Raw genomic sequence first — 15,960 nt, 5'->3', positions numbered from 1 at the left:
AAACCAGCGTGTGCGACACTTCCGGTTTCTTATAGTACACCAGGTTAATGATAAATTATCAAGTTTTCAAACAACGCAGAAGATACCGTGTCTCTGGGTACGGTACATACGAACGCATTTTGTGAAAGTGTCGGGAATGCAAAAAAAAACATCGAAGTAGTGAAATCGAAGTAGTGGAATCATCGAAATGAATCGCTGGAGTCAAACAAAACACAGTGCACCGTACATGTTTTTTCTGTGGTGAAGCGTACATATACGGGTCTGGTCAACTAACCGATGCCATGTTCCTAACTTCCGGTCCAAACACATGCGCATATCGGCATATTTTTTGTGCAGAAGCTGCACCTCGCTCCAGCTAACTTTTGCGGCAGGTTCATTGAACCGTGACAGGTTCTTATATGCGGTATACGACTAGAATCAGTCGTAGCATATAGGAAACTGTAGTTTCGGTTTTGGTCTTCGATATCCGTGTAAACAAAAGTAATTTTTATGCCCGTAGAGTACGGAAGGATCCGGCCGGTTGAAGGAAGCGGGCCTAACAGTCATGTGACATGAGTCATGTGACATGAGGCGAGTAACGATGCGTGAAACTTGTAGATAGCGTTGTTAGCTCGGCATCTTTTAGATTACATTATGTGCTCCTACATTATGTGGAGCACCTTGCAATGTGCTCGTACATTATGCAGGAGCACATTGCATCGGTTTCCCATCGGTTCTTGGTGGAGAAAAACGGAATTATAGCATCCAAACAACGTATCCATATTTCAGGCAATGTGCTCCACATACAGTAGGATACACTGCAAGATATTACTTAATGTGGAGATTATAAGGGTAGGAATATAAAGTGCTGAATAGAGAGTTTAATAATATAGTAAATTATATTAAAAGTGATATGTTTGACGGAAAGTGATAATGGAGAAAGGGTGAATGTTAAATTAGGGTGAAGGTAGTGGGAGTTTTACTATAGTATGGTAGAAATGTATTCGACTTTCTGGTTGTTCGTATTTGAGTGTTTAATGAAGTGTTACAGGAAGTGGAGTGTGTTGAGGGTTGTAGATAGTGATGGATTATTGTGGAAAATTCAAGAAATTTCGAGAAAGTTGATTGCTTAATGGAGCAGACTATTATGTTTTACTCTGATAGTCTTGGATGTGTAGGAACAGGTGGTTTGTATATAGGAAGTAGGTTGGTAGGTACATTAAAAGGTTGTTTGAGAAAATGTATAGTTTAATTTGTTTGTTGACTGGATTTTTTGAGTTCGGGGGGTACATAAGAAGTTGAGGAATCTTGCGTTTGAGCTATTATAGAGTGGACGAAGTATATGGAGTGAGCAAAATGTTTTTCTTGTTTGTTATTTTTGGTGGCCGGTGTGGATTTGTGGATACTTACTGATTCAGGTTGCTGTCTTTTGTTTGGCTTTGGTAAGTCTTTTTAGGTTGAGTATGGTTTAGTAAGTTTTCTTTCATACATTATTTTCGTTTAAGAATTCTTTTTTTAATAAAATACTTGAAGGTGGTTGTGATCGTAAGAAATACATGCGTGAGTATATGCGTGATTATAGAAATAAATGCAAAATCGAAACTGATGGTAATTGTAGCAGGGAGGATAATGTGCGAAGTGGTGATGATTTTAGATATGAGAAGGTAAAAGTTAAAAAACAAAAATGTAATTGGAATACTGAAGGTGGTGCATTTTCTGGTATGTATGGAAAAAATTATTGGAGGATTTTTGGACAATTATTGGACAATTTTTGTAAAGGGAACGTGCTAAACGACATTTGCGGAGTATGGTAATATGTAATGGTTGTCCGGATCTTTTCTTAAGCACTACTTTACGATTTTGTCCTGAATTGTTGTGTTTTGCTAACCCTGTTCAGTTTACATTTTTGTTTTTTAACTTCACATTTTCATGTCTAGCATCATCACTACTTCATTATCTTCCTTGCTACAATTACCATCAGTTTCCGTTTTGCGTTTTTTTTCTATAATCACGCACATACTCACGCATGTATTTCTTGCGATCACAACCAGTTTCCATTATTTTATTAAAAAAAAACAATACTTAAAAGAAGCTATCTATGAAAGCAAACTTACTAAACTATACTCAACCAAAAAAAACCAAACGAAACACAACAACCTGAATCAGTACGCTTCCGAAAATCTAAACCGGCCACCAGAAAATAACAAACAGAAAAACATTCTCCTCACTGCATATACTTTGTCAAATCCATAATAACTCAAACACAACGTTCCTCAACTTCTAATATACCCACCGAACTAAATAAATCCAGTCAGCAAACCAGTTTAACCAAAAATTCTCTCGAACAACCTTTTAATGTACGTCCCTGCCTAAATCCCATATACAAACCACCTGTTACTACACATCCAAGACTATCAGTGCAGAACATAATAGTTAGCTCCATTAAGCAAACAACTACACAAATTACTACTACACAAATTACTACCACCAAAATGACTATGTAAACCTATGGAAAGTTACAGACTAAACGTGCAATTTTCAAGGTCTCAACTGTAGTAAAGAAACACCCACAACCTCTCATGTCCTTCATACTGTACACTCACAAAATTCTTTCCCCTACTATCATTATTCCTTTTATATACACAAATCCGAAATTATTTTAAATCCCAGTATTCCTTTCTTATCCCGTACCTGCCGCTACACAATCGAAAGGTTGTCCACGCAGTGTATAATTTTACAGTATGAGATTGTTATCAGTGTATGCAGTTTAATAACTGGATATATCAGTTGCTGCTTTACGCGCCGCGCAAGCGGCAGTCGCATAAGAAGCGTGACGTAACGACGCGTATTAAAGCAGCCGTAGGTTTGAGCGGTTTGATTGGTGTATCAAAAGTTTGGGACGGGTTAGCAGCAGCTACCAGCTTACACGACTGCCGGAGGAAAAAGTAGGAAGCCCGGTTCTTCGAGGAAGCGCCTTCTTGTATCTTTTACTGTCTGCCGCTAGTCGTACAACACAGTCGGCTGTCATCGGGCTCGCTCGGACATGGGAAGCGGCTACCGCATACTATATGTATTGTACAATACAGAATACAGACTGCATTTAAACAGTCTTTAAAGTACTTCTGTCTTCTGGTACATGTTGCTATTCTTAGGTGTTCTGCACTAAATCTTGTTGTTGGTACGTACGCACATTTACATAAGAAATGCGAACACGAATAATAGCGACGAAGAAACAGAAAATAGTCCATGCTGCGTCTTAACCGTTCGTGCAATCTGCAACGCTAAATTTCATTACTAGTACTGCAACGGTACAAAAACAATGCCTGCTGGTATTGGTTTGGTATTCGTTTGCGTAACACATACGCATTATAACAAACGTTTCGCTTCTTTAAAGAAAACGACATGTCTTTTACCATGGTTAGTTGTTTTAACGAAAATGTTAAGAAATCGTCTACGAAAAGATTTTCGTAATGAACGGCATCGTCCATGGGCATTGGCGTTCTGCAGGCGACATAGTAACCATCGCTGACCTATGGTCAACAGAGGCTCACAAAAAATTCCCTTTCTTAATTGAATTTTTTCATCGGGAAATGCTGATTTTCATAAGGAAACTCGCACTCCTTCGGGTACCGCCCGCTGGAGGGTTAACGGCGTTGCATACTAAAGTTGGCGCCTTAACAGACGGGTGGTATTGTTGTTCACGTAAACGCAATGTACCGCCAACCCGAAACTGCGGTTACGTTACGTATAGGAATTTGAAACACTGCAGTTCAACAGCAGCCTGGCAAGCCGATTGTGCAATACATTTGTACTGCTAGATTTTGCCTTTACAGACCATAGATTCGCATACAGTAAAATACAGTACATTTTGATTCCTTCATGAAATCCACAAGTGTCCCAAATATGATGATAACATTAAATTAAAAATTAAAATAAATTTATTTAGTATAATCAGCAAGTAATTGATTGGGAAAAATGGCAATAGTAAGTAATAGTAAGTATTTGAAAAATTTTGGGTTAATAGTAAGTAACAGTAAGTAAAAGTTTTGGAAGATTAGTAAATAGTAAGTAAGGTAGCAGGAAGCTGTAGTAGCACATGACTACATAAGTGGTTGTGAAAGATTTGAACGGTCTAAGCTTCAGAAAAAATTTTTGAAATTTAGTATTGTGACATTGAGGAACGTGTGAAAGTTCTGGAAAGGTCAACAATAGCAGCAAATTTTTCTATATGCATTATGAATTCAAAGTACTTAGCAACACGCAAGATACTTAAAATAATTAATAAAGTTTGATGTTCATAAGTACGGGACTTCAGGAATCGCGAAGGCATCACACTCATATAAAATTTTAAAATTTTCAAATATTTCTAAGCATTTAAAAATATTCTGTTTTCCAAGCTCAGTTTGTAAATATTTATTGAAATACCTTAAAATTTTGAAATTAACATTTTAAAAAAATTCTAAAAATTTCCAAATATTTCAAAAACTGGCCACGCGCAGCGGGGCCAAAACCTCTATATTTTAGCATTTCTACGTCTGAAAAAAATTCTTAAATTTGGTAAAAAGTTCTGATTACAGTAATACAAGAGCACAACTAATTTAGGTAGCTGTCGCAATCATATCTATTCTTAGTATTAACATAGGAGCATCAGTACTAGTGGCCCGTCTGATGTGTGGTTAATTTAGGTGTTCATCATTGCTTTTTGGACGACGCAATTGCAAGAAAACGTTCTAAATTTAGACGTTTTTTTATACTTTTTCTCCAAACTTCCTTTTTCTTTTTTTCAGGTTATTAGTTTTCTTAATCTCGTTAACCTCGTTAATAGGTTTCAGGATCATCACTAGCATCATTAAATTTCTTAAGTAATTTTTAGCATCACTGGGTTATTTTCTCGTACAGCGGTAAACCGGAATGTCTGTATATTCAGATTTACAAGCTTGTCCCGTAATTTCTTACGAATCAATACAGCGAAACACACAATTTTACGACGTAGTGTAGTGGCAATTGCCATAGTGCAAACTCAGCGCTAAATATGTGCTGTTTGTACCTTTACGTAGGAAATTACCGGACAAGCTTGTACATATGCAGAAATGGTTGGACACCCCAGAAAGCACTAGAATGGTCTACGTTTACCAATTCTATGTAAAAATCTACGTTTTCAAACAATATTATACCCTCGTAAAAATAGGCCACTGATTTCCACATTCCTAATTTTTAAATTGAAATTCCATACCTAAAACACAACTGGGAGCGCGCTAGCGCGACCAACACTTGTACATCTGAAATCAAGGAAAGAACCACGTGATTTAATAAAACTTTAACTCTAATCCTAGTAATAATTTCAATGCACCTTGAGCAGTCTGATTGAAAATTGATAATGGGGGCGTAGCTCTGTGGTTAAACGAACGGCTTCAGTATAGAGTCTATAGTTGATAATAAGCGGCATTCTCCGTAAGTATTCTCATCATAAACCAGCTGTTTTTGGCAGATATTCACAGCTAATTCGTAAATGATGATACTTGCAAAATATTGTACAATCGCTGACGAATGATATCACAGTGATATCATTCGTCAGCGATTGTACAATATTTTACAAGTATTGTATCTAGTCTTTGTATCAGTGATCTGATACGAATCAGCTGTGAATATCTGGCAAAAACTTTGTATTTGGCAGATTTGTTATACCGTGTCACTTCCCTTAATTCATTTATAAGAAATGTACTGTAAAACTGCAGCAGCGTTTTGTAATAATTACTCGTATTATGGAGCGGCTAGCTCTGATGCAGCGTTTATTGCGCTTCCTAATGAAGTAATACAGGTTTTTTTTTCACTGGCATAAACGCAATTGTAAAAATCCACCAGGCTTCACGCTTCCCATTTACATGACATTGTTGGAACGAATGTGCAAGCTTTTTGATAGTTTAGTCATTGGCAAATTTGTACTATGTTGGTATCTCGTGTCTACTCTTGTGAATTTTGTTATACATATACGGTTCGTGTCATTGTGATATCAGTTTATGATTAACTTTCCTTGTACTGTATTTTGTTCTATTCTATAGAAATAAGGATTAAAAGAATATCTAATGGATATATGGAAGTTAGCTGCATAATAGTTGCGGCTACCGTTTATTGCGATTGTACGCAGCAAGCTGGAATTTCCAGTCGCAAACGAAGTACAAACTACAAAGTACATCGGCCGATTACATAACCATATCGTGTCCCTGACCTGCTGGCGCAGCCCGTCAAATCGCGTTCTTGACCTATATGCGGCACTAACCATCGTGATCGAACTGACATAATATTATAACAGCATCCACGGTCACACTAGTGAAAATGAATTAAATTTAAACAGTTAAAAATGGCTACGCGACAGGTCATCGCGGGACACTTGGTTTTACGGACATTTCGAAAATGACATTTTGATTGGATGGAATAACATAATTATAACGTCAGAGGCGCTGCGGTCGCTTGCTGATGTAGGGAAAGGTCACAAAGCGCGGAAAGGTCGCGTGGATATGCTCCGTGTTAAGCGAGATGCGAGTATACAGTAATGATGTCTGCAGAAGGTTAATGTAGGTTTGCGTACAGGCACAAAGCGACAATGTACTGTAGTATTCATAACCATGTTTCGAGGTTGATAAATGCGGAAGTTACGACCAGGATACGTATTCTTTTATTGACAACTGCTACACACTAACAATAAAATATAAGCAGGCAACTCGATGGCGAAACTGACTACCACATTGTTATTGTGTGTGTTATTGATATTACCGGTATACGTAATTATGGAAAACTGAATATGTAGTTCAGAACCATCCTACAGTAAATATGTCATGCATAATGCATTAAGCAAGTAAACTAAGAACAACATGTAAACGGTATATTTGCCCTTTGGAAAGGTAATCGCCTTTCATCCGTCGTCGAATACATACGGATACGAGTATATTATGGAGTATATGGTGGTAGTCAGTAGTTGTTTCCCTCAGCAACCGCTGCAGCAGACGTGGGTGTAGCCCTTGTCGCAGCAGAAGCTGGCGTCATATCCGCTGGGACAGCAGCTTCCCCATCCGCAGGAGCACCGCTCCTCGCAGGCGTAGTTTTGTCCCGCCTGCGCCGCCAATTCGAGCACACCTCCCAAATCACGTTTGGCGCGGACCGACACATAGTGAACTTTCATGTGCTCCAGCTCCAGTGGATTCACGTAACCCCCAGCCGCGCCGCCAGGGGTGTTGACATCCAAACCGGCCGGTTCTTCCTGAACACCTGCAGACAAATACCTTATGGTCATGACTGGACAAGATAAAAATGAATAGATTAATTTAAAAATTTAATACAGTACAAAAACTCAAATAATCAGGGCGAAACATTAAACATTAATTTTGCCACTAATTATAATGTCACATTAATTATCAATAAATCGTTAGTCGCTCGTTACTGCTTTCAAAGCGATTTTGATAAATAATTACAAGCTACAGCGTACAAAATAATGGTAATAGTGGGCAAAAGTGACCTTTGCTTGATCGAATGACAAACTGAATTAACTACACTATTACAATTTATAAAACATTTGTGAAGCAAAATTAATCAGTGTTACTGACCGATGGTTGCTGTGGAGGTGGCCAGAGCCAGAACGACGGCGGACATGAGCGCAAATTTAACAGCACGCATTTTCAACTCTTTAGGAAAAAATGTAGCTAGATCAAATGCTTTAGTACTAGATCAAATAATAGCTGTAGATCAAAATTGTATGGATAATAAATGCTGAAGAAAAAGTCTTCTGATTAAAAAAATATTACGGAATTTTGCGGTTTATATATCACCGGAAAAACTGCCCATATGCAGTACTGAACGACTATGCGCGATAAGAAAGCGCGTTATGCACAGATTATAATCCACTGATAAACAGGTAAACACCAGTACCACCACGAATAACCACTGATCGCCAATAGATAGATCCTAAAATAGATAAACGTTGATAGGAAGCTGCCCGCACGATAACGGAATTTCGACAGATGATGCAACAAGAAACCGGCGAAAAACGAGCCACGGAGTACCTTCGCCAGCGTATCAGCATTGAAATTCAGTAATTCACAGTAGAAAAACCAGTATTATTCACAGTCACCGCATGCAGTGAAATTCAGTAGGCAATTTTTATCTTTTTTCTCGCATTTACTATGTTTGCCCGTCAGTCAGTACTTTGAGCTTTGCGACAGCGACAACTTTGAGAGCTTTGAGATTATTCCTGCTATTTTACTTAAATAATAATTTTTTCATTTAAATCAACCACAATGATTTATATTTTGTAATTTTGTAAACTTAAAAACAATCAAATTGTAACTAAGGCTTTTTATGGTATTGTCTCAATAATAGAAGATTTTTTATTCGGCAACAGCCTGTACTCTATGACAAGAAGCCTGCGCAAATTTAATCTAATTAAAATGATTGAATTTAAACATTGAAAAAACTTCCAAAATCGTTAGTAACTTAGTATCATTACGAGCACTGTAGTGATTGATAATTGTTTGTTGTAATAATTCTTTCGCACTGTAGTGATGTACTGTGACCTTGGTGTACTAATGTTACCCGTATTCGTAGACATTAGTTGCCTTTTTAAAAGATGGTCAAATAGTGACCTGCGAACGTACATCTAGATTGGCAACCATACCGTTGCCAACCGCAAGGTCACAGTACATCACAATTATTATTTTAGTGACTATTCTGTAAGTTAAGAAGCCATGTGTAATTTCAGAATTATGAAGGGATTTAAAGTTTAACTGGGATTTGTTGTGTTAGTAATGGCAGATTAGTTTGTTACCGGCCGCTCCGGGGTAGCCGTTACGAAGGGGCGGTGCCTGCAGCGGTCGTTGCTCGGGCGTCCATTGGTCGTTGGGAGCAGCGCCATACGGCGGTGGCGTGGCCGAGCCAAACGCGTTCCAGCCCGGCGCCTGATTAGCCGGGTTCATGGAGGATAGCGACGGCAAGACGTTGAGCGGCGAAGTGGCATACTGCAGGGAATTGTTGGCGATGGGGATGGTGAAGGGCCTAAGGAAGTAGTGAAAAAGGAATCACATGTAATTCTTATAACTACCCTAGTTGCTCTGAATCTGTGATATAATTATGCAAATCTGTCATGCATATCATTCACACACGCACACGACAGACACGAGGCTGTCCTGCACGCCAGACTGGGTGGCTGAAATTACAACATTCTACCTAGTGCGATTGCTCCAGAGCAAAATGCAACCGGAAGTCGAAAATGATCGTGCTGTCGGCACAAAACGAAAGCTATGATTGGTCACAGTTGTAGCTCGGCTCAAAAATTTGCCAGGCGCGGAGTATTTTGGCAGATCCCGACATTTTCTAAAAATTCCAAAATAAAATTAGGAATTTTCATTTTCCCAGGTTCAGGGAGATGCCTGCCGTTCTCCTGTTATCTAGCGGCTACGAATATTAAATTGAGTTTATGTTTCTCCATGCATATTCTCCTATTACTTTTTTGCAGTCGCACAGCACCTTTACTTGCTTTACAGCGTCAAACTGTTCAACGTTAAAATATCGAAAATTCCAGTACAAAAATGGGCGTAATTCACATTAATCGCGCATCTTGAATTTTGCCACGAGCGGCAGATTGTCATCGCACGCGGTTTATTGTTATTATGGTGAACCTTTAAAGTTTAAGTTGCCGTTGGCACTTTTGACTCCTAACATGACCTTTCCAGACCGCATGCCACTGCATGTACCACATTATACTGAATAAATAATAACATACAAGATGCTCATACAATGTTTTCAAAAACATTAAGGATAATAAATATGAATATACGAGTATATTAAGCAAAACATTATTTGTGCTGTGCAGCCGAGCCAACATGCAGTTAGTCGTATTAATCGAAAACGAAAAATGCAAACGGAAGTGTTACACATAAATTAAAATTGCCAATAAAAGTGTTTTGTTTGAGCGTTAAAACTATGTTAGTATATGTCCGAACAGCGCAGTATTCCAGAAATTCACATCGAGTATTACATATGAACACAATGATAATCTGGCTTAATACTTCCTGGCTTAATTTCGGAGTAGCAGCGTATACTGGTTATTGCCGTGATATTTTCGAATCGAAATAAAGATTAAGTGTCATTATAGTGTGGCTTTTTCATAACATTACGTATAATATTATCATATTAGTATCTGGTACCACGAACGATGACCGTGACTCGTGAGAAACCATTAATGAGTTGAAGTGTAACTTATTATTTAGTAGTCATAAAATCTGTCGATTTCGAGATACAGACAGCTGGTAAAACAAAAAGCTCATTCTACTTTTCCGCTCCTTCCGTCGTGGCAACAATTATGTACAAGCCAGTCCGGAAATATTCAACACGTAATGATACGGCTAGTGCATAATCAGCGCACTGCAAGCGCTTTCTACGATGGCCAGTGGCCACTAGATTCTATGTGGCAGTTCCGCCTATACATTTCAAGCACGGCAGAATGCCTAAACGAGCTCCAATTAAAAGACTGTTTCTAAATTGTTGTTTTATGAATTTCTAAAATTGTTCTATAATTGTTGTTTGTTATTTAATTTCTAAAATTTACAGTGCTTTATGTGGTCACAATATGTATAAACAATTGTGTGCGGTGGCGCACATTACAGTACGTAAAAGTCTTTATAGGAGGATCTTAACAACAAGAGCGGAAGCCTCATGCAGATACCTTTATGGGCATAGATGATAGATCAAAAATTAAGAAACATTAAAACGCTGAAGGTTCTGTAAATATGGATATTATAAAACTAAAATAAACATGTCACTGCTGCTTCTTCTAAAATGTGTGTACGGTACCTTGGCGCTTCTGGCCCGTGACAACAACAATATTGTTTCCATTAATTTTCTCCACTACCTTCTTGGTTCCGCCTCCCCGAGGTCCGGCCGCTGGCGCACCTGCTCGACGGTGTCCTTGACCTGCTGACTCAAGCTGTTGAAGTGGATGTTCAGCGCCTCGGACACGGACTTGGCCATTTCCATGGGGATCTCGCGGACGTAGGGCGGAAGGCGGGCCTGCATGTTCTTGGCGATCTGCAGGGGGATCTGCTTCATGCCCTCGCCCGCCACCGTGATCAGGATGTACAGGTGCCGGAATAACCGAAAGGGGACCGTCCGCAGCGCCTCCACTAAGCTGCGCAATACATGGGACTGTACAGTGTACATGGTGCGCTGTACTCTGTACATGGACAGCCGCATTGGCACCTACAAAAAGAAACGTTTTATCTCACCGCTGCATCTGTACATCGCTTGCGTAACTGCAGTAAGGTATGATTTATTCTGCGTTAATATGAACAAATTATGCAGAAAAATACGCCTCCTAAGATCACGAGTAACTATTTCCGTTGTTCTTTTATTACTCGTTAGTATCCAGCTAACCGTATGGTATGCTTCTATCTACATTAAATTTTGCAGAAAAGTGGGTAAATAACAATAAAGTAAGAGGTACGTACATTCGATAAAACTGGAAAGTAATTTCCCATTATTTCAACCATACTTGTGCTGCATTAGAGATTTTGCACATTACAAATACATGGATTTTTGGAATAATGTAGTCGAAGATAGTACTGTATTCGCTCGCACATCTTGGACCACAGAGTGTGTGTACGGGAAAAACGCGCATTCAATATACACACTCTAACCGGGCCAAACGCGCGATTCGCGATTTGATAAATTTCTGATGTCTTACAACATCTGGACTGGAGAACTTCTTGAATAATGAAAAAAATTAGAGCTCTAACAATTTTATCATGTTTAGGCTCGAAAGCAGCCATTAACATACAGCTTTGGCGTAAGCACGAGCTACAAACGGATTTTGTTGTGGTTTTGGGGTGCCCCTGAGGGGAGGTACGTTCCGCGTCAACATTCTTGATGGCGATGAACCACCGAACAATGCGAGCTTTCAGCTACAGAACCTTTTTTTTCCAGAGTGAATTGCCATTTAAATGAAAAGACTTGATTTAATAAACAAATTCACAAGAAGAACTGTTCATCTTGAAACCAAATGAGGAATATTTCGTAGTCGTGCATTTTGCCCGGTTAGAGTGTGTATATTGAATGCGTGTTTTTCCCGTACACGGACTCTGTGGTTCAAGATGTGCGAGCGGATACAGTATTTGAATAAACATAGCCGGTTATCTGTACAACAATAATATGTAATTCTTACAGTGTATTTAATCGTATATTTAAAGGCAGTACAGTTAGTTTAGGCAGAACGATTTTCAACAGCAATGACCTGCTTCATTTTATTTGTGATTTTTCACGTTATAATTGTAGTTATAACTGAGGAAATCACTATAGCCACCCCCGTTAATTACAGGCACACTCTTTTACAATTAGTTAAAACGGTACCTACAGAATGCAGCTAGGGGTCTTATTAAGACCGTCTCAAAAGAAAATAACTAATTAATAAAAAGAGTGCCTGTAATTAACGGGGTGTGGAAATGGGATGGCTATAGAAAACGGGGGGTGTGTGGGGTGGCTATAGTGTCATCCTGTAATTAATTGATGAATTATTATTGTTCATTTGTGGTATTATTTTCACTCAGTTTACCTATAAGACTTATCATTTGAAAATTTAAAAGTAATTCTTTGTTGAATTGGAATATCTTAGCATTCTGTTGTTACCTGCCGCCCCGGGTAGCCGCTACGAATGGGCGGTGCCGGCAACGGAAGTTATTCGGGACGGTCGCTGCTCGTTGGGAGTGGCGTCATACGGTGGGGGCGTGGCCGGTCCGAAGGCGTTCCAACCGGGCGCCTGATTAGCCGGGTTCATGGAGGAAAGTGCCGGTAGTACATTAAGCGGTGATGCGGCATACTGCAGGGAATTGTTGGCGATGGGGATGGTGCAGATCTTGGCGGCGGCGTTGGTGTTTACGCGGGAAGAGGCGCGGGGTGGTGGGGCGGTTGAATGGCTCAGGCAGTCGGCTAACTGGCACGGACACGGGCCGGGCCAATAGTTCCTATTAGGAGGGGTATAACCATAATAGTCCATACTGTATTCGCCGGATAGGCTTGTACCACTGTCATGGTCGCCCCCTGCACTTTCCCTCTTTCGGGCATCGCACACATCACACAGAGCATCGAGCAGCGCGCGTAGCTTCTCCTTGTACCCGGCTCTGTATTGGAAGTTTGTCTGTCGGACGCTTACGGGAATTTCATAGCGAACTGACCACTGCAGAATTCTGCTGATACGAGTAACTACGTATGCTGAAAGTTATTGATATACTACATGCTCTTGATCTAAAACCTACCCTACTGAGTTCTGTTCCAGAACGTTTAAACCAAGCGGAACGTTTAAACCAAGCGTTCAAAATGAAAACCAAGCACGCTGCTTAGAATTCGGCGTGCTTTTAGTTGTCCTGGCTTGATGACCTTTGTAGCCATTTCCGGTTAGTATCGCGAAGGTATGTAGACATTATCTTATATACGAGTATCGTATTATCTTGGCATCGGTTTCGTTAACACTTAAAGACAGGGCTCGCTTGTTCAACTGGGAAACTATTGAGTAGGTCTAATTTCAAATAGTACTTTACGGTATAGAGCCCGGTTTTAAAAGATACTAGTACAGTAGTACTACAGATAGTCACTGCTGGCACTTTTGGTGGCCAACAAGATTATCAGAATATAACATCGTATGGCCCACGGCTTATTTGTGGGAAGCTTTTCCGATGGTCTTTGTGCTAAGAATATCCAATTTAGGTTAGGAACCTATATAACTCTTAAGAGATTACACCTCGAATATTTTTTATTTATGTTTGCTCAGCGACATAACAGTCAGTCACGCCACTACGTCGGCCAATACTGCACAAGAGATTGCATGTAATATCGTCTAATATGTAATTTAATACAAATCTGTCCAGGGCGCGGTTACCGCATTTCCCCTCAGAAAAATTCCATTTTTTTAAGACAGAATAGGAATGGAGAACACTTTAAAAAATACTTTCATCGGCAATGATCTAGTAGGCGTGGCAAAAAATCAATTTAAATGATACAGATAGGTAGGTATCGCATGTGTTGGTTACTATGTTACAGTATTCCAGTTACTCCAGTGACTTATATAAGCCATAAGGGGAATTCAACTGCTCAGGCAAGCACTCCCTGTGCTTGCTGCCGTCAGTCGGCTGGAGTTTTACTTTGTGGCTAAACATGGTGCTTATGTACCGCGCCTGATTTAACCGTATATATTGCCGTAACGTCGCACTAGCTCCAGGCGGGTGACGGCATCAAGTACAGGGAGTGCTGGCCTCAGCAGAAATTCCCCCTATATTTTATGATATGGTTTGTAAATTTAAAATCATTTGAAGTTCTAACCGAAACTTTAAAATTAATCGTATCGCATTCGCACCGCATCGCTTTGTTTCGCATTGTATCGAAAGTTTTGGCGTGTGTATGCCATTTTTGACACCATGTACAGGGCCATTTCCCTTAAGCAGTCATTGTATAAAATGCTCATGCCCTGACTATTTCTGTGTTGCCGAAACACTATGAATTCGTACAGGATGCAGATTTTCGCAGATTTCCTTTTTTCTGTAATTCACCACTCAGCATTCTTTCCGTCAATAAAAGGTTCTACTTTGGCCAACTCTAGCGCACTATAGACAGAAGTTAATAAGAAGTTAGATCAAAGACCACAGCATTTTTCATTAATTTTCCGGATTTTCTTGTGCAGGTGTAGGTACAGTAAACCTTCCTTCTAAGAGCATTAAGAACAGGCCATTTCTCTTATCAGTCACGTTGTAAGGGAAAAAGAATACCGGACATAGTTTTTGACCTTCCCAAAACATAAATAGGAAAGCAATGACAAAACCGCGAGGTAGTGCGTCAACAACCTTTAACAGTTTCTTGGAATTTGTTTTGCAGCCGGATCGCCGTTAAGCAAGGTCTGCGTTTAGCTTCACTATCTGTACATGCTTAATGGTTATTATTGTTGATAAAACCACCGGTATACTGTAGATGGCCGGCTGATTACATTCGTGGCGCGAGATATAAATTAGGAAAAGTTGCTTCTGGAATTCCCTTTAATTTGTATAGCGTGAGGTGCGCTGCTGCCGGCTGCTCGCTGATGTTATAAGGAAAGGTCACGAAGCGGTATCGCGTGGGTACACCGTGTTAAGCGAGCTGGACGCGTACGACATGGCGTCTTCCATTCGCGAATAAAATCAAAACGCCTTCTTACTATTATTCTAGATATTTATTAGATTAATATTTACCTATAGTAGATTTATGTTTGTGTGCAGATGCAAAGCTACAGTCAGAATTATCGTTAAGTATGAGCGTTGATAATCGGGGAAATCACGAACAGGACACGTAGTCTTTTATTGGCAGTATAAGCAGACAACTTGATGGCAAAACTGACTACCACGTTATTACTATAATATTACGCAAGCTCTACGATATTAATGATATACATAATTATGGTAAACTGAATATTTAGTTCAGAACCATACTAAATATGTCAAACTGCATTAAGCAGCTAAGCCAGAAACACTATAAAAGAGGTTGTTAACAACATGTATACGTGTATACGAGTATTTACCCCGTAAAAAGATAATAAGATGTATAGTGGTTATGAGTATATGGACGTGGTAGTCATTAGTCAATCGCCGTTTCGCGGCGCATCAGAGGGCCCGCTCAGCATTCCCGGCAGCAGACGTGGGTGTAGCCGTTGGCGCAGCAGTTGCTGGCGCCCCATCCGGTGGGGCAGCAGCTTCCCCATCCGCAGGAGCACCGGTTCTGGCAGGCGTAGTTGCGCCCCGCCTGCACCGCCATCTCGACCACATCACCCCATCCACGTTTGCCACGGACCGACGACACATGCGGACCGTTCATGTGCTCCAGTTCCAGCGGATTCACGTAACCCCCCGCCGCGCCGCCATGGGTGTTGATATCCAAACCGACCGGCTTCTCCTGAATGCCTGCAGACAAACACCTTATGCTGAT

General features: G+C 40.1%; 1 protein-coding gene across 2 annotated transcripts; it reads right to left on the bottom strand.

Moving 5' to 3' along the window:
* Window positions 1-6,658: 6,658 nt before the first annotated feature.
* LOC129582242 (uncharacterized) lies at window positions 6,659-13,314 on the bottom strand. Of its 2 annotated transcripts, XM_055473711.1 has the most exons (6): window positions 12,646-13,314; window positions 10,877-11,223; window positions 9,193-9,339; window positions 8,795-9,021; window positions 7,578-7,935; window positions 6,659-7,242 (listed from the first exon to the last, which is right to left on the bottom strand). In XM_055473711.1, exons 2-5 carry the CDS (start codon window positions 11,215-11,217, stop codon window positions 7,865-7,867), a joined length of 786 nt encoding a protein of 261 aa, XP_055329686.1. In that variant the 5' UTR covers window positions 11,218-11,223; window positions 12,646-13,314; the 3' UTR covers window positions 6,659-7,242; window positions 7,578-7,864. The 2 variants fall into 2 exon arrangements, with proteins under 2 accessions (XP_055329686.1, XP_055329687.1); XM_055473712.1 differs by lacking the exon at window positions 9,193-9,339.
* Between the last annotated feature and the right edge of the window lie 2,646 nt (window positions 13,315-15,960).

This window comes from Paramacrobiotus metropolitanus, unplaced genomic scaffold (genome assembly GCF_019649055.1).
Source record: "Paramacrobiotus metropolitanus isolate TYO unplaced genomic scaffold, Prichtersi_v1.0 Parri_scaffold0000007, whole genome shotgun sequence".
Lineage (NCBI taxonomy): Eukaryota > Metazoa > Tardigrada > Eutardigrada > Parachela > Macrobiotidae > Paramacrobiotus > Paramacrobiotus metropolitanus.
Note: the sequence above shows the minus strand (reverse complement) of the source record. Positions and strands in the feature narration are given on the sequence as shown.

Bases quoted from the DNA above. Each gene is read 5' to 3' on its own strand.
- LOC129582242 (XM_055473711.1), bottom strand. From the start codon at position 11,217: ATGCGGCTGTCCATGTACAGAGTACAGCGCACCATGTACACTGTACAG. The intron at 9,022-9,192 runs GTAGAATGTTGT...CTACTTCCTTAG, and splicing joins CTCTGGAGCAATCGCACTAG to GCCCTTCACCATCCCCATCG. The intron at 7,936-8,794 runs GTAACAAACTAA...TATCTATTTTAG, and splicing joins CGGCTACCCCGGAGCGGCCG to GATCTATCTATTGGCGATCA.